The 23,539-nt window shown below is 40.5% G+C and overlaps 3 protein-coding genes across 4 annotated transcripts; 1 reads left to right on the top strand and 2 right to left on the bottom strand.

Annotated features, from left to right (window-relative positions):
• Positions 1-3,723: 3,723 nt before the first annotated feature.
• On the bottom strand, positions 3,724-8,133 carry mrpl10 (mitochondrial ribosomal protein L10). Its single transcript, XM_080486883.1, has 5 exons — positions 8,069-8,133; positions 7,708-7,877; positions 6,346-6,510; positions 6,099-6,243; positions 3,724-5,014 (listed from the first exon to the last, which is right to left on the bottom strand). The coding sequence occupies exons 1-5, from the start codon at positions 8,106-8,108 to the stop codon at positions 4,785-4,787; spliced, it is 750 nt and encodes a 249-aa protein (XP_080343009.1). The 5' UTR covers positions 8,109-8,133; the 3' UTR covers positions 3,724-4,784.
• On the top strand, positions 8,118-12,472 carry pnpo (pyridoxamine 5'-phosphate oxidase). Its single transcript, XM_080486895.1, has 7 exons — positions 8,118-8,731; positions 9,524-9,648; positions 9,719-9,818; positions 10,419-10,472; positions 10,562-10,690; positions 10,782-10,852; positions 11,399-12,472. The coding sequence occupies exons 1-7, from the start codon at positions 8,540-8,542 to the stop codon at positions 11,562-11,564; spliced, it is 837 nt and encodes a 278-aa protein (XP_080343021.1). The 5' UTR covers positions 8,118-8,539; the 3' UTR covers positions 11,565-12,472.
• A 2,115-nt stretch (positions 12,473-14,587) lies between these two features.
• prr15lb (proline rich 15 like b) lies at positions 14,588-22,535 on the bottom strand. 2 transcript variants are annotated; one of them, XM_080484676.1, is made up of 3 exons: positions 22,205-22,360; positions 20,710-20,812; positions 14,589-15,933 (listed from the first exon to the last, which is right to left on the bottom strand). In XM_080484676.1, exon 3 carries the CDS (start codon positions 15,888-15,890, stop codon positions 15,564-15,566), a length of 327 nt encoding a protein of 108 aa, XP_080340802.1. In that variant the 5' UTR covers positions 15,891-15,933; positions 20,710-20,812; positions 22,205-22,360; the 3' UTR covers positions 14,589-15,563. The 2 variants fall into 2 exon arrangements, with proteins under 2 accessions (XP_080340801.1, XP_080340802.1); XM_080484675.1 differs by lacking the exon at positions 20,710-20,812 and having other exon boundaries at positions 14,588-15,933; positions 22,205-22,535.
• Positions 22,536-23,539: the final 1,004 nt, after the last annotated feature.

Raw genomic sequence — 23,539 nt, 5'->3', positions numbered from 1 at the left:
CTTTCTGACTGGACGTCACTTCATCTTATCAGGCCGTTCACACAATCAGGCTCTATATCTGTGACGAACTCGTTTCCTCCATGAGACGAAGAATGAATCCTTTCATGCTCAGACTCTGACCTCTGCTGACTTCCTCTTGGCTTGACGTGTTTCAGGGAGGAGAGGATAAAAACACAAACAGCCTGCAGGAAACACAATTGCTTGTTTGGTGGTTGTAATTTGAGCTGATATCCCTGTAAATCTGTCCAGCTGTTACGTAAGGCCAGGAGAGGATGAGAGTAATGAAAGCATGAGGCAGAAACAGGATGAAGGGATTTGCAGGTTTCTCGGCTTGTTTAAGGGAGACGCAGTGGCGAAGCGGTTTGCACTGTTGCCTCACAGACACGACGTTTATTATAACCAAATACAAATAAAAGACACCACGAAGCTGCTTCCACCCTGTAACTTGAAGTTTTGGGACATTTGACTTCACAATTTAAACTAATTCATTTTGTCATAATGATACTGGTGTCTGGCCCCTGAGACGTGAAAGCTCAATTCGTCTCACAACAAAGTTAGATAACGTCCATTTGAACAGTGTTTTGGTTTGGAGGCCGGGCTTGAGGACGTCTTCTGACTTGTGTTTCCTTTTCTTTGAGGTTTAATAAGCAACATGCCCGCAGACGGCTGAGTGACACCATGAGAGCGAGTCGGTCGAGGTGAAGTTCATCACGCCAGAGTCAAGATTCACAGATTATTACAGCTGGAAGCTTTCTCATAGTGTCCGCTGGTTCTGCTGGTGATTCACAACAATAAACGATAAAGGAGCTGATCTAATAAACAATATATTACACTAATTGTAATTTTATTTTTTTATCCTCAACAACTTTACAGCAGCAGTCAGTGTTGGTCAGGGACAAACGCAGCCCATTACTGGCCAAGTTAAAGCATAATAACCCAGAACTGAAGACAAAAGTTTTCCTTTTTTTTAAAAAAGCAACAAAGTAAAAGCCTTCACTACGGGAACGTTCTACAGTGATTGAAATATATTTCTTAACAAAACCCGAATCAGCTCAAATGTGTGCACTTTTCAACATTAAAGTCATTTTAAACAATTCATGTGCAGAATAGTTTTGTTGCTTGTGAAAAGACGACCATCCGTTCATCTTCTTGATGAAACTCGACATCCTGCTCAGATTACAATCCATCGCAGGACAAGCACAGACAATCACTCGCTCACATTCAGATTCACCGTCTCAACCTGAAGTCTACGTTTTATGGGCGGTGGGCGGAGACCGCAGGAAAACCCACGAATGCACAAGTGGAACATGCAGACTCCACACAGTCTCACAAATTCCCCCCGGACGCTCTGCTCCTGATGCTGAAGCCATTTCGTTGAGCATTAACGTGTCTGTTACCGCTGCATGACTGAAGCCTCGGTTTCATCTGCTTCTCATACTGAAACTGTTCAAGCTGTGTGGAGGCATGAAGGAAGGAGTGACTGTTGGAGGAATCCGCCCTGGATTTGGCTCTCAGGTCTGCAGACTGAGTCAAAGGCTCAGCGGCCATTTAAAGGCCCCTGTGAACTATTCAGGGCTGGACAGTCTCTAATCTAAAGCCCATTAAGGCGGCAGGGCCTCCAAGTGCAGCAAACTACAAATACTCTCATTACTCTCATTAAGTAGTACTCTTGTCTACTTGTGTGATATTTTGTTCCTGTGTACAATTGTCTCGATATAATCTTCAAATGTGCTTTGATCTGAAAATGTCGTAAACTGAATATAATTCCTGCATTTGACATAAATATTCAGTAAAATTATAAAGTAACTAAAACTTTAACTACTCTGGACAAAAAAGTATGTAACATGTTGTACTTTTTCGTATACTTGAGTACAAGTTACACCATGTCATCTAACTACTGAGAACACATCTGAATAGAGATTCAAACTATTTGATTTTGTTGGAAAATAATTTAATGTCATGATGTTTTTAACCATAATGTAAATTATACCTTCTATATTGTTTGAGTAATCTATTTTAAAAGTAAATATTTTAAGTACACACATTGACATGAATAATACAACATAAATAGAGATTAAAGTTGTACTTAAGTAACGAATATTCAGTACTTTTTCTAACCCTACATAAAAAAGTAAAGTTTCTAAAGATTTGAGATTAACTTAATTTAAAATGTTAATCATGCAAGGAGGATATTTAACGCGCATTAACGCTATTAATTACAGTAATTTATAAATTTGAAGTTCAGTTGCTTTTATTCTTTGTTTTCCGTCTGACACTTCAACCAAACTTCCGTTTATTTACTTCTAATTTAAAAGGTTATTGTGCGAATAAGACTCTTACCTGAAGTGAACCACCGGCTTTCATCGTCTTAATCCCACAAACATCCAACTCTGCAGTGAAGCAGCATTTCTCTCGTTCTCTTCTACAAAACATGAAAAAAAAAAATAAGAAGAAACTGACTAAAAGCTTCACATGTTGAGTGCAGTAAGTCGCAGTTTCTGCTCACATAAGGCTCCGAGAGGCAGCCAGTGTCTCTGACAGCAGCTTCCTCCAAATGCCACCGGCTGTGCGCGTCGCAGCCGCTGCGCACTGCGCACCGTGCGCACAGTGCGCAATGTGTCCGAGGCTTTATCCGCATTAGCTGGAATTACAGCGACTGTCTGCGGGAGGCAGAGGAGGTAAATCCACCAGCTCCTCTTCCTCGGCACACATTACACAGCTGAAGGGAGAAGCACACTTCACCTCGCCTCAACCAAATGTAGATAATTAGCTGGAATAATCTCGCCTCAGAAGAAGTAGAAAGAAAAACAAAATGTAGAAGATTATAGAAATGGCTATACATTATTAATTAATGAATGTCAATATAGATCCTTAATCTACGTGATTGCATAAATATATTTATTATTCTTATTTCATGCTTATATAACTATTAAAAAATTGAAATACACGAAATATTATTCAAACTATTCTCAAACTAAATAAACTTGATATAAATCTATGTATTAATCTATGAATACAAACACACGCCCATCACATATGCACAGACCCTGAAGGTTATTTTCAAGCTTCATTCTCCTTGTATATTATAAAAATTCTTAGTTTGTATTTCTATTGACATTGATGACAATGTTTTAGCTGCAGTGTGTTTCAGGGTTACATTTCACTCAATTAAAATTGTTATATATTATATTACACGCAATACACACACACACACACACACACACACACATCTATATATAGAGAATTTTTTTAATTGTTTGCTGGCTTTTGAAATTCATCTTTTCTTCTTAAATCATGCTCATCATCTCTTTCATAAAATATTTTGTGGACGTGAATTGCAAACAAATTGTGCTTTTTACAATTGAACCGTTTTGAAATTTCCATCCAGATGGTTTACCAGAGGTGACAAACGATAAGAACTTTCTTAAAAGAACTTATCTTCATTAATATTTGTTTCCTGCACACTAAACATTCACTTTAGGTCCTAATTTCTACTTTTATTTATCATCAGGTGTTGTTTTAATGTGTATGACATTAGTTCTATAGGCATCTGCTTCCAAAGAGCCCACTCAGTGGTGTAGTGGTTTGCACTCTTGCCTCACAGAGACATGATCCTCTGTTCAAGCTCAGGCCTGTATGTGTGGGTCTGTTTGTTTCCTCCCACAGACCAAAAGAACTCAGTGAAGTGGCTAAACGGACAGTCAATGATGATGGAATACATTTCCTAGTTCTTGAATATTTATATTGAATAAGTGCGTGGATTTGTCTGAGTAACGTCTGTCTCCCTCTGGAGAGCGCCGCATAACAGACCAACTGACCCAGATTAACATGCTGTGTAATCTGCAGATTAATGCATCAGGGCCTGGAGCTGCTTCACTTTATTGTGGCTGGAGGAGTTTTTAATGATGCCACTTACATCTTCCAGTGAAGCTTCTCTCACACACACGCACACACACACGCACATCTAGTGTAAATAAACTTTGAATATCCAGGAGTTTAACTTTTTTCTGAACCAACAATGATAAATTGCTAGAACATAAAAATTACTTACACTAATTATTTCAACAGTTAATTTTGTGTCATATAAGAGCTGCAGAAGTGCGAGGTCCTCAGCGTTTGTCCGAACATCTCCTGGCCCACCTGTGCCACTTGTGGAAAACTGCTTAAACATCAGCAGTGTGCACAGAAACCCAGTGAAAAGGACAGAATCTTTTTTAAACATACACCTAATACAAGTGATAAGTCCCATTTGTTGAATGTTATGAAAATAATAATATTTTACAGAGTGGTAGTACTCAGTAATATTCAACATAGTTAATTCCATTTAGAGAACTTTTTAACTTGAAAGATGTGTGATTATGAGGTTTTTTTTACTTTGCAAGAGATTTGATTGTATAATTAGCATGCGATGATATTCAACAGGGTTTGAGGGGTAAACTTATCATTTGCATGTATTTTACTGATGTATGACGAGGTAAGAAGAAATTAATTCTGCAAGATTGAATAAAAATGGTAAGAAAACATTTCTAAGTCGAAACAGGGTTTAACCCAAATGACAAATAAAGTTCATGTAATTTATTAATACATGGAAACATGTTTGAATACAGAGTGAGACTATTGTTTCCGCAGCATTGTCCTTCTGTGACTTCCAGGCTGACATCCAGTGAAAACAGTCATTGCTGCCCCTAAGCATTGATGCACCACTTCAAGAGCTTCAGGAATCTCTGCAGCCGTTAAACTGAACCACGCCCCCTGGTGGAGACCCGCTGGTTCCTCTGCGGCCTCTACGATTCCTGAGCGTTCTGATCCTCGCTGCCCTCCGGGCTCTGCTGCTTGACGTACTGCTGCAGCAGCGCCGACAGGTGGGCCGGGTGGCGCTGCAGCATGGAGGCGGTGCGGGCGGTCATGGTGGTCAGCCCGCTGACCAGCTCACCCTGGATGACGGTCGCAGACGGCAGTTTGGAGTAGTTCACGACGCCCTGCGAGCTCAGCAGCGTGTTTTCGATGCAGGCTCCTGTCGAGAGTATTGAAACTGTTGGCTTTTTCAAATAGCACCAAAATGATCCCTTCAGTGTTATCGAGGTCCAGAATGTTCATCAGGCTGCAGGTTTTAGATTATATCATGTTAATCTCATTTTACCAAGCAACTAGTATAGTAAGTTTCAGAAGTCTAGTATTTCTGAATGTGTCCACTGTTCAACAACAAAGCTTTTGCGGCAAACAACCAGCGACCAAACATCAAACTTAATTACAGTGAGAACGAAAGAAAACATATTTTATTGATCACCTTGGAGAAATTATTTTATGCACACTACTGTCCCATTAATGCAGAAAAACAGCCAATTTTTATTTTCAGAAAACATTATCTCATGAATTCAAAAAACAGCCATTTTTTACAATTTATTTTTTCTCATAATTCTGATATAATTATCTCAGAAATTCAGAAAAACAGCCGAATTTTTTTTATAATAATTTTTTTTCTCATAATTAGGAGATAATTATGTCATTAATTAAGAAAAACAGAGTCAATTTTTATTTTTTGATGTGAATGCAATACAATTCCGCAATAATCTGGTTGTTAGAGGAGGAAGATGCTCTATAATCTGGATATAAGGCCTCGTTCACACTGCAAGGAAATGCAACCCAATTCAGATTTTTTAGTCACAGTGACTCATATCCAACCGGTTTTGTTGCCGTGTGAAAGCTCCAATTCCATTTTTTTCACACCAGACCCAGGCCTCGCTCATATGTGGTACCAATTCTGATATTTTTCGACCGCTTCGTCATTGACGTGACTGACGTCATAGATAAGCGCCGGAGGAAGTGGCTCCGCCAGAATGTTAAAAGCTGTGTTCTCTTTTTTCTTAACTCTCCTTCTACTTTCCCTTGTCATGTGTCGATTTTGTCGCTCGTATTTAACAACCGTAGTTCAGGTAGTTCAGGATTTAGGTGCAAACAGGTGTTTAGTGAACTAATGAATGCTAATTATAATAGCCTGCATCAGCTCTAACTGATTTTATAAAAATGATCAGTTTCTAGCGTGTTGCTGCCATAATTCCATTTTACTTGTTGAAACAGAGCTGCTGGATCAAACGTACCGAGCAGCGTCATCTGTGGGCTGGACTTCAGAGTCTTCAGCATCTCCTTCACCTTCAGCTCTTCACTGACCAACAGGACGGTGGGGCCGATGAACAGAGGAGCCATGTTACTGTAGATAGTGTCTCTGACGAACGACCGCTTCACCTGAAGACAAGATCAGATGGAGTCAGGAAAGCCGGAGCAGGAAGTGCTGCTGACATTCTGCAGATTCAAACCCCGACTCACAGCGGGTCTCTTCAGCTTTACCTGGTTGGGGAAGAACTTGACGAAGATGCCGTGTTTATGAAGTCTGTGCTTGAACAAAAGCATGTCTTCAGAATTGCTGTTGTTGTTCTGAACCACGGCGATCATTTTACAATCCTCAAACAATTTCTTCAAATTTCTCTTCAGGATTGCCATCAGAGGACTGTCCTGCAAGAAGACAAGAAGAGACAATATCTCACAACAAGGCACCAACAAGATAATCACATCATGTGATCCAATAGCCTCTGAAGTCTTTATTCGGGAGCCTAAAAGTTGTAGTAGTAAGTGCTGATACTTTCAACACTAAAAGAAATGTGACATGTGAATATTAACAACAGAGCTAAAGACACACAAAACAACCACAGAGAGAGATAACGGTTTAAAAGGGACACAAAATGATCACAAACAAAGCAAAAACACAAAAAGAAGTAAAAGACAGAATAACCAGCAAGAGCAATCAGAGATTTCTGATGTCCACCAAAGGTTGAGCTGGACTCAGAAAAGAAAAAAAAAAGTTTCCCGATCACCTCCAAAATGTAATGGAATCTTCCATGGCCTAATATCTATGTGGTGAGAACATCAACAAAATCTGCTTTGTAGTTTTTACATAATCAGACATACAGACGGACAAATATACGCTGATGATTTTATTACGTCTTTGGTGGACATATCAAGGGACTGATGACACTGAACTGAGACATGAAACGATCACAAGTTACACCAGTAAATACAAAGACAAAATAAAACAACAACAGAGACACAAGAGGATCGGATAAAAAACAAAATAAATGAGAAAGAGACACAAAGATCCAGAAAGACACAAAATTAACAGGAAAGAGACAAGGACACAAAACAACAACAACAAAAACATACAGAACAGGTTATTGATCAGAAAAGAACAAAATAAGTACAAACTTTTAAAATCATCGCAAAGAGAAAAGATGAATTTCCTGAGAAGATGAGCATGAAAAATGACAGCTGCCAAAGGGACAACACGACAAACAGACTGGCACAAGATAACCAAAACAAATAACATTAACCATAGGAGAAATAGAAAATATAAATCACAGTGACCCACAAGATGCATTACCACCACAAAGACACACTAAGTGATAAACACATACAAAATGATCATATGGAGGACCAAAGAAACAAATAAAAAACAGATATCACAAACTCTCACACAGGAATGAATTATAACACAGTCAAAACTCAATAATAGTTTAGTTTATTAGTTATTATTAAAGTGTGTGTGTGTGTGTGTGTGTGTGTGTGTGTGTGTGTGTGTGTGTGTGTGTGTGTGTGTGTGTGTGTGTGTGTGTGTGTGTGAGTGCGTGCGTGCGTGTGTGCGGGTGTGTGTGTTACCTCCTGCTGGGTCAGCCTCTCTCTCGGGTAGGCGTCCAGCGGAGCGGCCCTCGGGGGAGGGATGTACCGTGTGACCGCGATGAGCTTCTGTTTGAGGATGTGAAGAGGTTTCTGGTGCCGTGTGACGGCCTTGGAGCCGTGCCGGACACTCTGAGTGAGGGGAATCCATCCTGAGAGACACAACGGCCGGTTAAAGCACCCGAAGCAGCCGCGGCGGCGGCTGTCAATGAAACGACCAACAAAACAAACACAACCGGAAGCGGGAAGTGAAGCAGACTGAAGCAGCTGCTCCTCAATAAAAAACATGCAACTAAAACAGAGAGAAAGTTGTGTTTTAAATTAAATAAATGATTTAATTTACCCTGTTTAGGTAGAAACTTCACACACAAGGTCGCCGCCATGTTGGACCGGAAACACGTGATCTGTGACGTCAGGGTGGGGAACGCTGCGTTCATGTCGTCGGCTAAAATATATACTTTAATTATTAGTATTTGTATTATTATTGAAGGTAAATAGATATAAGAGAATTTGTAAGTTTAATTACAAGGTATGTTGACAATATGTTTCGAGGTTTTTACTTCAGCATTAATTTAAAACAAGATACAAGTAGTAACCTTTTTACAGGTTATTCATGAACGCACCGTGACGTGCTTTTGTGTATGTCTATGATTTCAATGATCGTTTTCACGTTCTATGCGTTTAAAAAAATCTGCTGCATCGACCGCTGTTATTTTATCACCTTTCAGGTGGTAAATTGTAAAAATATAATCTTAAAATTAGTTTTCGTAACATCTTACGTAAAGCGGCGTGCGTCGTTACGTCAGTGAGCAGCATGAGGCGCATCCTCAGTGCGGCGTTATTCCGTCAAATCGGCAGATTGGGATTAAAACCACTCTCTCATGAACCTTTGACAGCGGGGAAAAGGAGCGTTATTAGCCTCAAGTTCTGCAGCAAAGCGACGAGCGGAGGAAACAGCACCATGGACCTGAGCAACATGAGGAAGAAGTACAAGGGAGACGAAGAGGTAAGAGGAGTTCAAGTCCTGGATCAATCTCCAGGTCCTGGATCAATCTCTAGGTTCCTAGATCAATCTCTCCAGGTCCTGGATCACCCTCTCCACGTCCTGGATCAATCTCTAGGTTCCTAGATCAATCTCTCCAGGTCCTGGATCACCCTCTCCACGTCCTGGATCAATCTCTAGGTTCCTGGATCAATCTCTCCAGGTCCTGGATAACCAACCCCCCCCCCCCCCCCCCCCCCCCTCCACATCCTGGATCAATCTCCAGGTCCTGGATCAATCTCTCCAGGTCCTGGATCACCCTCTCCACATCCTGGATCAATCTTTAGGTTCCTGGATCACTCTCTCCAGGTCCTGGATCACCCTCTGCAGGTCCTGGATCATCCTCTCCAGGTCCTGGATCAATCTCTAGGTCCTGGATCACCCCCTCCAGGTCCTGGATCACCCCCTTCAGGTCCTGGATCACACTCTCCAGGACACACTTAATCCAAGATGCACATGCCCAAAACTAACGGATCTCCATGTTGAGCAATCTACAAGGTCACGATAAAAGAAACCCACAACATACGTTTTTAGGTTGTCATAATCACACATCTGGACAGGTATTAGAGAAAACAGCTGTTTTCATGTCCTCCACATGTTTGTTTACTTTTTAGAAATATAAACCCTGAATCTCGAGATGAAAATCAGTTTCATGTGCTTTTAATAATAAAATGTAATGGAGTTATACTAAGGAGTGTAATGTGTGAATACTGAATCTGTCTCTCTGTGACTAAACCTGCTGTGTTTTGTGTGCAGTGCTTCGAGGAGAGTCAGCTGGCGTCTTTGGACCCCATCACGCAGTTTGGAAACTGGTTCGACGAAGCCACAAAGTGTCCTGAGATCGGCGAAGCCAACGCCATGTGCATCGCCACGGCAACCAAGTGTGTGAGCCGAAAAAAGTTTATTTCCATCGGGTGGTACAGTTTGTCACGAGTTTGTCTTCGTGTGCAGGGACGGACGGCCCTCCGCTCGGATGGTCCTCCTCAAAGGTTACAGCCACGAAGGCTTCCGCTTCTTCACAAACTACGAGAGCAGAAAAGGTTCCGAGCTGGTGAGAAACACGTTAGAACATCCTGCTGCCGCTCTGCGGACGTTGGTTCTGCATCAGGCCACCACAGGGTGGACGAGGAGGGACGTACTGCACATCACCTTCCTCTGATTTATAACACCGATCCACTGCTTTGGTTCTAATCCAGCCTCATTCATGGAGATTAAAACCAATTCACCCGCAGACAAGATAAAACACACAAAGTAAATGTGATTCAAAACGTAAATGAAACACTGAACATAAGACAAACTTTCACAAGCAAATAAATCCATTCCAGTTTGTTTTCTGAGGATCTTTAATATGCATTTTTCAATGTGTTCAGAGTTTTTTTTTCATCAAAACAATCAAATTTAAAATAGTCTTGTCTTTACTGGTGTCCTGAATTACTGTTTTATCCTTTATTTTTCCATCTGTTGTCTTTTCCCGTCTTAAAAAGTGTTGATTTTATTTAGTTTTGAAAAATATATATATATTCAGTTTTTCTCTTTATTACAGAAGCCTGTGTTAAGAGGCTAATATTTAAAACTCTTAGCGTCACAGAGACCATTAATACTTTGATTATTGTGGATATTCACTTCCTCTTTTCCTGTTTGTGCTCCACAGGAGAGTAATCCATACGCATGCCTGGTTTTTCACTGGGAGCCTCTGAACAGACAGGTAGAGCAGCTCCGATGGTCCACTGAGGTTTCTCTCATGAACCCCGTCTTTTCTCCTCCGTGAGGCTCAGTTCAGTTTGTTTCATGCAGATTCGGATCGAGGGCTCGGTGGAGCGGATCCCTTATCAGAGCTCCTGCGATTACTTCCACTCCCGGCCGAAGAGCAGCCAGATCGGAGCTGTCGTGAGCCGACAGAGCACCGCGGTTCCCGACAGAAACGTAAGAACGAGACACTCGGTTTGTACATGTGAGATATGATCTGAGGTGCCGAGGTCGAGACCTAAACCGACCTGCTGGTTTCTTTCTTCAGTACCTCAGGCAGAAAAACGCAGAGCTGGAAGAGAAGTACAAGGACACAGAGGTGCCAATGCCCGACTACTGGTGAGCATCACTTCGACTTGAAAGTCCATTTTATCTATAAAATCTGAACGTAAAGCATCTTCCTCCACTGACTGATTTACCTTCAGTTAAAATCCAGATTATAGAGCATCTTCCTCCTCTAACATCCAGATTATAGAGCATCTTCCTAATGATCCCGCTGTAGTTCTTTTTGATTATCTTATAAAACAGCACTTCATATTTCATTTACAAGAACAACTTCATACCTTCAGGAAACATTAGTACAGATATATTTGTCAACGTGAATTATTTAAAAAAACAAAACCCAACAGCTGTAAAAACAACATTAAAACAATGTTAATGCTAAGTTTTACTTAGCATCCAAACTTAACTCGAGGTCCTGGAAGATCAGTTTGACCTTTAGATAAACTTCTCTATGTGAAAGCAGGAGCAGCTTTTATTTTGTATTATTATTTTATATTCAAGTTCAATAAACATTTGAAGTAAAAGTGTGTAAACGTCATTTCAACCTGCTGCAGTGGTGAAAATATTGTTGACAACATGGTAACTGTCCTGTGCTGTTAACAGGGGCGGCTACATCGTGAAGCCTTATTACATGGAGTTCTGGCAGGGACAGACCAACAGACTGCACGATCGCATCGTCTTCACCCGGCCAAAGGACGGCGAGTCGGAGCCCGGAGCTTTTCAGCACGCCGCCGAGGGAGGCTGGGTGTACCAGAGACTGTCTCCATGAGAGGAACCTGCACAGGACGTGACAGGGGGGGGACTAAAAATGATTGAAATCTCATCTCAAGTCACTGATGTAACTATCATATGTACCTAATTGACACTGTTCGTCTGATGTGCAGCGGTGTGTGAAACTCGTCACCAAGTTGTCTTTAAACCAACTTGTGTGTAACTGTGGATTACTGGATTAGAAAATAACCCATCATATCTGTACTGCAACTTTACATTTCCTATAAATTATAAAGAAAATTTGTCCTGAAAGAGACAAGAGAGCAAAGTTCACCAGGTCCATGGAATAATGATTGGCAGGTGGTGAACGACGGCGTCACTGACCTGCAGGACAGGAAAACTAAAATAGCACAAACTACCTTGTCGCCATCAGCAATTCTTCCAGTGATGTAAGCACATGGGATTTAATTTTATAATCTCAATACATTCTGCTACATGGTTTAAGCTTGTGCTACCAACAGGAAAAACTAAGTCGATTACATTTGGTTTGATAATAATGAGTATTTAGTGTTGTTGTTTGGCGTTGGGCTGATGGTCACATGACCTGCTTGATCTGCACTTTTTCAGTCATGTTTGCGGTTTACTTGAATACTTCCTTGAAGTAGATTAAATAATAGAAACACTTGTGCTCATGTGACGTTACATCAGGTTTTGAAAGGTTAAAGTACAATTCACTCCCTGTAAAGTAATGTATCCTGGCATAATAGTCTATAAACAGTCTTAAATTCAACATGAGTTAACTGTAGTGGTCTAATATATGAAGCAGTGAATCTAAGTGGTGTTCAGAAAATTATGATAAAAGAGTCACTGGTGTTAATTGTGCCAATTATTGTGTGTACTGTTTGAAAAGGGAGCTGATGGCGATGTTTAATGTTAAGTACAAATAAAGTTTTATTTTTAATCAGACAGTTTGATTTTTTTATCTGTGTAAGAAGACCACATTGTGTTTATTGTATCTGTTAATTTATACATTTTTATTTTTCTCACATCAACTATAGACACTAAAGAAGTCTCCAGTTAACAGGGGAACCAATTAATCCGTAACACCGGCGGAGTGTTCCGTTTCCCGTTATATCTATAAAGCACCACACAACAGACATAAGATAGAAACCTGACCACTAGGACAAATTAACTGATCATATACTTTAATTAAATAGCTTTCTCGAGTAATAAAAAGCCGGAGTGACGTGTCTATAGTTGTGAAAATAACATGCCGGCTAAAAAAGTTAACCAATGCTAACGGACATCATAATTAGTGACATAACGTCAGGAAGACATATTGAACTTCTCTAAAAGCAAGGACTCGGGGAATATTTATCATCTTTAAAGGGGACATATCATGCTAAATCCACTTTTTTAGCCCTTAAATGCATTTTGGTGTATATTTAGAGTGTTTAGAAGTACAGAAAAGTTCAAAGTAGTCTCTTCAGGTGCTCCGTTGATATCTTTATATTCTGTTTTGGTCATATTTTGCGATCGGTTTCGATTTTTCTATTCTCTATTACGTTTTTTGAACAATGACGTCACAGTATTCTCAGCGGAACTGCCAAATTAGGACATCGACGTTTCGAGCAATCCGCCATTTTTGTTTCTCGCTGCGATTTTGTAGTCCAACCGAAGTTACGAGAGGATAAGTCGAAATGTTCGGTTGTTGGATGTAGTAACCCACAAGCTTCGTTACACCGTCTCCCAGCATCAGAACCTTTTCGAAGTGCCTGGTTGAGTTTTATTTTTCACAGAAATGTACCCACATCTGTGGGTAAGGTCATTTTTGTGTGCGCGAATCACTTTAAGGACGACTGCTTCAGCAACCTCCGCCAGTATAAAGAAGGATTTGCCGAAAGACTTGGTCTGATTGAGCGGTCAGTTCCTTCTATCTATGGAGACGACGAACAGAGCACTTCGGTAAGCTGTATATAACGCTAAAAAGTGTGATGATAAGACGTCCCTGTCATTGTTTTGTTAGCATTAGCAGTTGCACCGTCTTCATATGTTAGCGCTGTGTGCTCGTTTTAGATTATAATGTAACTTCTGTGTTAAATAGTCGTTGTAATACAGGCAGTATTGTAGTAGTGGGCATGGATGGAGAAGTTAGTGTAAATATAGTAACACACCATTGCGTTACATCCATATGAAGACGTTGTTCTGAAGGTGCATCATCGTCATTTTCATCTCGCTCCGCCGGGTCCGACTCTGGCTCCAACATGTATGGCTGGATGGACAAATCTTCCGTTGTTGACATTTTGTAAATAATGTGTGAATATAAAGTTTCTGCGCCGCTAGATAATTGTATCTGTTCTATCAAACTACAAAGATGGCCGAACAGGGTGACGTTGAACCGAGTGTGACCTCTGCAACCTGGAGAGGAGGCGGGGTATGAAGTGTCTCATTTGCATTTGAAGAGACCGCCCCAAAACGAGTTGCTCTCAGAAGCGCATCAGAAAAGGGGTTGAAAAGGGGCCTGTGGAGCTATAATAATGAGGAATTCAGACCCAAGCATTGCAGTTTCGCGTTGTATAGACCACAACTGTATGATTTATATGTAAAAAGGAAGGATTTAAAAGCATGATATGTCTCCTTTAAATGTGTGGAAGAGCTCTGATATTATAATATTATATCTTACCTGGTAGTTTATTTATGTTCAACACGGTGCAGCAGGTAAAGGGTCCGGCGGTGATGCTGTGGCGGTGGACGTAGGTTCCTACCAGGAGAACGTCATGTTACCAATGTCTACCACTGGCTCTGACTCTTTGACTCTTGATCTCTGACTCCTTTCATTTAATACCATTTTACAAGAAAAATTGTGAATTCAAAATGAAATTTCTTCTAAGTTAATTGTTTTGATTTATTTTTTTGCTACAAATCCAAATATAATTAAACGCGTATTTTCAAAACAGAAGATAAAACCTCATCATAAATGTACTTTCTTTCATAGAATCTGATGTTTTGCTAGCAGACGTCAGCACCTTGACAATTTAAAGCAGTAAAATCGACAAAATGAAATTGGACTGATGCTTTAACAGCTGTTTGATGTTTTTTATGAATGGCTGAATGAGTGTGTGCACTGACATAAGGAATGCTGTAACACAAAAGGGGGCAGCAGCACGACACACGGGTCAAATATCAGTGTCTGCTTACAGTCGCCATGTCAACACGACACACAGCTCAAAACTTCAGGCTATTTACATAACCCTGCTTCTCTGAACAGCTCGGGAGAGTTCGGAAACTGCAGTGTCACTAAAATCAACCTGCGTAAACCATCTACATGTTAAAACACACGTCTGTGTGACGTACAAATAAGAGCGGCTTTATATCAACATATTATGTTTATTAGAAACAAGGATTCCAGAAAAACAATAAAACAACTGTTTTTTTTAACATACATTGGCTCTAGAAGGTTTTATTTGTAGTTAATCAGTAAACCACATTTCACCTTGTACCTTTCGGAGCCACTGCATGTGGACTTTCCGCCACAATAAATCACATACAAGCAATAAATCAATTTCTTCATTTTTTTCAACTCCACTTGAAAAGTGACTGTACTTTCTTTACATGATTGTGCAAAATAAAATAAAAAACCTTAACAATGAAGGAAAACATCTCTCTATGTTTGTATGTCAGTAAAAATGAAAACCTTCATTACAGAAATTTTACATCTTGACGGTTGTTGAGCGTCGTTTTGTCATTTATCTCATTGGACTTTTTTTTTAATATAAAACAACAGTGCAGCACAAAAAAAAGGTCATTTGAACTCAGTTTAAAAAAACAACAAAAAAACATCTCCAGTGCTTTGTTTAATATCCTCTGATTTCGTCGAATGTGTAAATGTTGTTTGCCGATGACGTGATTGTTTAGCTGTGAGTCCGTTGATCTGAGGAGAACCTCACGTGCGGTGCAACATGCGGTTGTTCGCATGTGCTGGAGCCTCCTCGGAGCTTTTCATGGAGCGACACTGATATGACACGTGTACCATCAAGTATGGGCTTCTTGGCGCTCGTCAGTTCTTTTTGTGATTCTCGTCACTGGGCTTGTGCTCGCCGTACAGGTTGGGGTTCTCGGCCAGCGTGGCGCGGACCTTCTTCTTCTCCTTGAAGCGGCCGGAGTGTGAGACCTTGACGTGGCGGCCCTTGGTGGCAGATTTATCTACGATCTTCTCCAGCCGGGCGTTGAACTGGCTGTCCGTTTGGTCTGCGGCGGCGTTGCAGCCCGGATGCTCCTTGTTCCCCGTGTTGCTGCCGTACTCGGCCGGGATCTCGTACAGGACTTTAGGCTCAGATTTCTTCTTGCGCGAGAAGGTCAGCCTCCACCAGCTCGGGTCGGCCATGGCACCAGCAGAGAGCGGACGGACCAGCAGAGAGCGGACGGACCTGCAGGGACCGAAACGGACAGTTAAACACGCATGGAAACGTCTCACACAAGTGTGTCCACAAATCAGTGGCAGTAATAATAAAATTAACACGTCTTCATTAAGGGCACATTTAAAAAACTTTGTTGTAAAAAATAGTTTGTGGAGAAGAAACGATAAATGAATGAAAAACTTCAAATGCGGCTCACAGCAGAAAATTGACAGAGGAAAGCAGAGACCCAGAAGAGAAACGTCTCAGAGGAGCGAGTTTAACTACGACACCACAGACATATTTAGTCGTGAAAATACAAAACCTACTCACACATAACATGAACAGTTATGCAACTGGCCGCATACTGTATTTTTAAAAATGTGTTATTAATACCTTGTACAAAACGTACTCCTGATGAATACCTGACTGATAAAAAGTTAACATTTGTCTGAATTCCTTGTTATGAATTGGCGTTAATCTGCAGCAGATTATTGCTCATTTTTGCAAGGTGCATGTTGGAAATGATGCTTTAGATGAATTACTGCTCCATCAGTGCTGATCAGCCAGGCCATGGAGGCCAAAATGTTCTGAGCAGATCCCGTTCTTAGAAAGTCAGGTAGAAGCCGTGGCTGAGTGTTCAGCCTGACGGGGGAACAACACCTGACACTCTGCTGCCGGCAGGTGAATTAATAATCGCCCCAACAGGCTCCTCTTTCACTCCCGTGTGATCTGATATGAAGTCAGAAAACAAAGGAGCAGCTTTCGACTGATGAAGGAGCAACTGGTCGTCTGGGTTATATAACGGCACTGCGGAGGAAGATCCACAACATGAACGGAGGATATGTGGATATTCTGTTTGTCCAGTTTCTGCTGAGTCGGCGCAGACGGGCGACGTTCCACCGGCCGCTTCTGTCCCCGTCACCCCGTCACCACACAACTCAAACAACGAGTTTATGATGGGAGTAAGACACGAAACTGTTCATCTGCAATAGCTGCACCTTGAAATCATGATTCAATACATCTATTGACACAAATATCAAAGCGCTGACAATAAACCGTCCGTTGCTACAACAGAGCAGACACAACAATGACCGGGCTTTGTCTGGAGAAGAAGACTTTATTCTGCTCAGACAGAGAGGAACAATACGGCCAATCAAAACACTCCTGGGGTCGATCTAATGTGAATGATAAACACAATGAAGTCTCTGCATTGTCAGAGGAAACCAGAGATTTTAGGAAAAAACCCACATAAACACAGGAAGGACATGCAAACTGCAGGACTCAGATTGTTTTAACCAATAGGAACATTCTACTTCCCTTGGTGTGATAAATCAACCAGGAGATGTTCTTAACGCACAGAAAATGTATTTTACAGATAATTCTTTTACTTCACAGAGGAAAGAAACTAAAGATCAGAAAACATCAGTTCAGTGTAACAAAGTCACCTGATCAGAAAGAAAAACTAAAGGTCAGCCTCAGGGTTTGACAGTAGTGTAGTGGTTTGCCCTGCTGCCTCACATTGTGAAATCAGTGGTTCGATTCCAGTTGAGAGCCTTTCTGTGTGAAACTTGTTTCCCTCCATGAGTACAGTTGTGCAGGTTTTCCTCCGACAGGCAATGATCTGCTCAAAACCCCCAAAATAGAAGTTTTATGAAACACAGAAGGATGTGACTGATCATCACACTGTCGTCTTTCTTATTGTCTTTTTTAATCTATATAAATAACATCTAACTTTGTTTATTACAGTGCTATCCTCTTTATATACTATATCCTATTTTCTTTATAGAAAAACTGGAGGAACAAGACTACAACAGTGACTCCCTCTCATTCCCTCCAGCGACGATGCTGAAACTCTATTTGTTTACGTTTGTTTGTGTTTCCAAAAAGAAGTTTTTCGAGGTTTTTATTTGTCGTTGTCGTCTGCGTGGGGGAGTCGAGGTTAGCCAGATCATTTTAGAGCAGCCAGTTCATTTCAAAAACGCACGTTTTTGGAGTGTGTGAGGAAAAGCAGGGAGAATCCACACGCAGGAAAAACATGCAAACTCAGCATTAAACGATCCAGCCCCTTTCTCACTGTGTCACCTCTGCATTTCTTAATCTGTCAGTTTAACATCACACTCGACAAGCAGCTTTATAACCCCACTCGTGTCATCAAACAGAACCGTGAAGGACTCGAACGTGACAACAACTATATCGTGACGTGAGCAATGAGAATCAGCGGCTAAACTTTGAGTAAATTAGAATTAAAGTGTATGGAAGATATGTAATCCTGTTAGAGGTCGTTGCGTACTGAGCAGTAATATTCACTTGCTGAAGTAAATGATTATTCGCATTATGCTTTTCCATTTCCAAAAGATTTATTAAAAAACTTATCAGTGTTACATCTAAAACATCCTTTCATTTTAATCACAATTTAAGCCGATATTCACCCTAATCCAGTAATTTATAGATTACTAAATGAATTTTAAAGAGGAAGATTAATAATCTTTAAACACACCGTTTGCTCTTTCCGTTGAATCAGTCGAAATAAATCTCAGAAATCCTCAATGTCACTCGTCTTCGTCACAGTTTAACACTCTAGCAGTGAAAACTACTTTTATATATTACAATCATCAGAGTTGCTTTTGTTCTGATGCAGAGTTTCCAAAATGCCCTCTTTGTTCCTTCGTCGCCTTGAATTAAGGCGTCTGTTTAAATCTCTTACTTTCATGTTGTGACTTTAAGATGTTGAAATAAGGAATTAATTCCAATGAGAAGGAATTTTGTACAACTGGGTGGAGGTGAACGTGTTCCGGCCCTCAGTGAGCTGGAATCGACTCCCTGAACAGGATGAAGCGTCAAAGACAATGGAGGGAATTTATAAAACTCAACATTTATTGTTGTTATCGCTAAAAGTGAAGTTGCTGATCAAACTTAAAGTATAAAGTTCATTTCTCGCTGTCAGCTGCACCTTTGTCAACACAGGGTTTTATTTGAGGTTTGAGAAACTCAAACACGTGAAAAAAAGGGCTGAAATGTTCCCGGGTTGCTACCGACCTGTTGATTTTTGAAACCGAGATACTGTAGCTTCTTATGAAACCATGTTTGAGTTGGAGCGCTGCTTGTAAACTGGGTTTTACAGCCTTTTACAAAAGCTGATTTCTCTTTTATCGCGGCTGGCAGGAAGAAAAGAGCCACGCCAATCCTCCTTTAGTGTGGTCACTTTATCACCGAGCACCTATGCAAATAAAGAATCCAAGCCCTGTTCAGGAAACACTCCGCTGCTTTTATCTGAGCCACGTGAGCTTTGGCAGCTGGGACCGTTCGTGCGAAGGTTCACAATACGCGCACGCTTTTATGATTTAAGATGCATTTAGTGAAGTCTCAACACAAAACAGCACATTTGATATAAAAGCTTGTCTTCATTGACTCTGTGGGTTAATTGTAGGTCTGGCTGACCAGGATGTGGACAGACACTCAGGTAACGGATCGTTTCCAGCCCAGAAAAAGCTTTTAAGATAAGCTGCTTCACTCATGTCACATTTTAACCCTTTATTGACTAAATGACTGTGTTTGGAATCTTTTAACTGATATATATAGAAGAATATATGAGGAAAGAACAAAGAGTGGGGATATTTGTGAACATGTCCTCGTCATAACAATGCTTCCCCAAGAATAAATCTTACAAACCACATTACCCACATTTGTAGTGAACATGCATTTGTGGGATGAGCAGCAGAGCGACACTTCAGGAAATCCTCATTTCAATGGGTTTGAAGCATCATAATTTTGGAGCTTCTGTCTGATAAACCTGTGGGGACGTCGCTGTCTTGGAGGACAGACTTAAGATCACATCTGGATGCAGAATCTCGTCTTTAAGCCTCTTTACATCTCTTTATAACTCTACATTTAGAGATACCAATCAAATAAACTATAGTTTTACCACAAACTCAAGAGAAAAGGTTTATTGGCACAACCCACAAAAGCATCTTCTCTACCATTTAAAGAGTAAAATTTCTAAATCATTGTCAAAAAGCGTTGTTACAACAAAGAAATATTCCACCAACGCATTTTTCTAAAATACTTTTTGTGTGTAGTTTTGATGTGCGGAGTTGTTGCTTGTGTCAGATTTGTAGAGTGAAGACTATAACAAAGCCTGAAACTGCCTTACAAAACTTTTGTTCCTGAGTCATGTAACTTTCTTGAATTGTGAACTGAACTTGAATGTGGATTAACAGATAAAGTGTTTGCAGAAGGCATTGTGAACAGTTTCAAACACACTCCCAGTGCAACTCGCACGTCACACTGAGGGTTTGAAAAGTGAATCAGTGAATTTGTCCCATTTTTGCAACTGTTTCTTTTTCCAACAGATTCAGAAATGAAAGAGCAGAAGATTTTAATCCTGGTGTCAAAAAGTGAAAATGAGCCAGATCTTGATGCAGCTCGCCGAGGTTGAAATGTAAGTCTCTAAGCTTGATGACCTGATAATGAGTTTAAATCTACTTTCAGAAGATTCAGACTCAAACTGTACGCGTGACGTTCATCCCCCGACAAGAGGCCAAACATTTGCAGAGCATTTGCATGAAGCTGCTGGCTGTCAGGGAGAAGTTTCTGCAGAGCGACATGACGAGGCAGCACTTTCACACACACTTCTGGGACTGTGTTTGACTGAGACGTGACCTTTGAGACACAAACGACTGGCTGTTGACACACTGGAGGCCCTGCGATGGCTCTTTTTAATAAGTTACCTTGTTATTGTGTCATGTGTGTGGGCGAGCCGCCGGGGCGAGCCTCAGAGATCACAGAGAACATTCAGGAATCACTAACCAGCTCCAAAGACCTTCAGCCGTCTAACGTTTGAGCTGCCGGGAGAACGACGGGCTCCAAGGGCAGAAACCACCGAGTCCAAGAGACGCTCAGGTTTCCTTTCCTGTGCCAGAGTCACAACCGACCCACAACCACAAAGTTAGACGAGCTGACTGATAGACGCCACGGCCTTTTGATCAGATTTCAATATAAATAAACATTATTATTATTATTATTATTATTATTATTATTATTATTATTATTATTATTATTACTCACAAGGAGCAAAAGGAGAATTGTTGCTCAAACCAGACAAAAGATTATTAAAGCTAAACCCAGACCTGGATCACGAAACCTGGACTCTTAAAACTAGACTTAAATACTTAAGACACGTGTATTCTTTTTTAAAACTGATGGAAACGTTTTACATTACAGCAGAACTATTTACACTTGAACAATTCTCCAAAATATTGTTCGACTAAAACAGTCACTTCTTTAATATCGTTAATATCATTTTAATTAATTTATTAGCTTCTGTAAAGATCTTTGAATTACTTTGTGCCTGAGTATTGTCATACGACTGGATGTTAGAATGAAATAAATTCTCAATTTTAGTGTCTTCAAAAACACAAATAAAAACCCTTTTTAATTTCCTGTCTGACTGAATATAGGATTATTATGTAGAATCTTGCATTTTCTGTATGATAACATTAAGTTTGACGTCTGAAAATGTAGTTAATTCCAGTCTGGATCCCTCAATACTTTCCCAATGTTCGATTTCCCAGGGTGCATGGTGGTGCAGTGGTTAGTACTAGCACTCCGTGACAAGGTCCCAGGTTTCCTCCGACAGTTCCAGCTACAAGTATTCCAGGTTACATGGTGACTCTAAATGTTGAGTGTGAGTGTAACTGTCCGTCTGTGTAACCTGCCTTCACCCACGACCAGCTGCACTGGTCCAGTGAGCCGCAGCCCGATTTAAACGAAGCGAGATAGAAGACGGATGGATCAGTTTACCAATATGTAAGTGAGCAGCAGTACAGGCACGAAAACCATCAAGCAGTTTAGAGAAATACATTTTGTTTTACATGATTAGACTTGAACTTAAAGAAGACTCAGAAGAAAATGTCTTCAAAAATGTATTGAAGGTGTATATATATATATATATATATATATATATATATATATATATATATATATATATATATATATATATAATGGTATAAAACAGACAATCTGAGCAGCTGAAACCATCAAAAGTCTCAAACTGGTGCATTTTTTTAAATGGCAGGCATTTGACCTCTGGGAAACATTACCGACACAAAGTTTTGTTATTATGCAGCTCAGATGTTATACAGCGGTCAGAGTGGAGCGCTTTAACTCACACGAAGACTTTTAAACTGAAAAACAGGTCAAATCATCAGAAATGACAGGTTTTTTTCATTCTGCATTTTGTTTCCTGGAGTTAAACTCCCGGCAGCAGAATATTAGTAGAGACATAGATTATTATTTTTCTTACCTTAGGACGGTGAGTTTTCTGAATGAGACTCTCTCACATGTGAAACTTCACCATGCTGGGAAACTCTTGTCCTCCTCTTTCTCTTCTGCTCTTCCCTCCTGTAAAGTCTTCCTCCTCTTCAGGTGATCGTGAACAGGTGCAGCATCTCTCTGCCTCTCCCCCTCACCTTGTTCCTGTACTCCTCTCTGGCACACACCCTCCACACACACACACACACACACACACACACACACACACACACACACACACGCACACACGCACACACGCACACACGCACACACGCACACACGCACACACACACGCTCTCTCTCTCTCTCTCTCTCTCTCTCTCTCTCTCTCTCTCTCTCTCTCTCTCTCTCTCTCTCTCTCTCTCTCTCTCTCTCTGTCATGTGATTCAGTGAAACCTTTTCCTCTGTTCGTCATTATCAAGGTTTCAAACTCCAGAGTTAAATTAACTGAAATCTCTTCATCAGTCCTCACTTTTAAAAAACTAAAATGTTACTTCATTGTTGTGTTTGGTTTCAGGTTTAATCACCCTTTTAATGGCTGTTGCAGAGATCTTTGTAACTGCATGAAGCTTCAGGGAAACAGATACACAAACAGCCATTTTGCATGTGCTGTATAAAATCACATGCAGTGGATGGACGCTCACTTTGCAAGATTTGGTCACCAATCAAATTAGCTCAGATAGGGTCACTGGCTGCAGAGAGGTATGTATGTATGTATGTATGTATGTATGTATGTATGTATGTATGTATGTATGTATGTATGTATGTATGTATGTATGTATGTATGTATGTATGTATGTATGTATGTATGTATGTATGTATGTATGTATGTATGTATGTATGTATGTATGTATGTATGTATGTTTGTTTGTTTGTTTGTTTGTTTTTGTTTGTTTGTTTGTTTGTTTGTTTGTTTGTTTGTTTGTTTGTTTGTTTGTTTGTGTCCGGATTTGGCGCGCACAAGCTTTGTGTGTTTAATCTGTGTTTAGTCAAGGCGGAATGGGCAGATGAAAGCATGACAATAACTAAGCTGTGCAATCAGCAGGCACACTGCAGACACATCAGCTCCAGACCGGTAACGCACAAGCTTTTTATGCTTCCATGTCAACACAACAAAAGAGTTTCATGCCACAAGCAAATGGATTCAGGGCTCTATAACATATAAATGAACAAACACAGAAGGACTCACGCAACCTAGATGATCATATAAAATGCAAAAACAACACTTTTTTCGAGTGTATATAGTCTAATGAAAAATGTTCTAATGTGAATACTGAAATCTATTTGTAATTTGAACAAAAACATCTCAGAATCTCCCACATTGATA

Source organism: Lipophrys pholis (assembly GCF_963383615.2).
Source record: "Lipophrys pholis genome assembly, chromosome: 1".
In the NCBI taxonomy this organism is placed as follows: Eukaryota; Metazoa; Chordata; class Actinopteri; order Blenniiformes; family Blenniidae; genus Lipophrys; species Lipophrys pholis.
Note: the sequence above shows the minus strand (reverse complement) of the source record. Positions and strands in the feature narration are given on the sequence as shown.

What these genes read in the sequence shown, in the direction of transcription:
- mrpl10 (XM_080486883.1), bottom strand. Translation starts at nt 8,108, where the DNA reads ATGGCGGCGACCTTGTGTGTGAAGTTTCTACCTAAACAGG. An exon ending in AGAGGCTGACCCAGCAGGAG is followed by an intron (nt 6,511 to 7,707) that starts GTAACACACACA and finishes GTCTTCTTGCAG; the next exon opens with GACAGTCCTCTGATGGCAAT. An exon ending in TCAAGTTCTTCCCCAACCAG is followed by an intron (nt 6,244 to 6,345) that starts GTAAAGCTGAAG and finishes TCTTGTCTTCAG; the next exon opens with GTGAAGCGGTCGTTCGTCAG.
- pnpo (XM_080486895.1), top strand. Translation starts at nt 8,540, where the DNA reads ATGAGGCGCATCCTCAGTGCGGCGTTATTCCGTCAAATCGGCAGATTG. An exon ending in GCAGAAAAGGTTCCGAGCTG is followed by an intron (nt 9,819 to 10,418) that starts GTGAGAAACACG and finishes TGTGCTCCACAG; the next exon opens with GAGAGTAATCCATACGCATG. An exon ending in CCGCGGTTCCCGACAGAAAC is followed by an intron (nt 10,691 to 10,781) that starts GTAAGAACGAGA and finishes TTCTTTCTTCAG; the next exon opens with TACCTCAGGCAGAAAAACGC.
- prr15lb (XM_080484675.1), bottom strand. Translation starts at nt 15,890, where the DNA reads ATGGCCGACCCGAGCTGGTGGAGGCTGACCTTCTCGCGCAAGAAGAAA.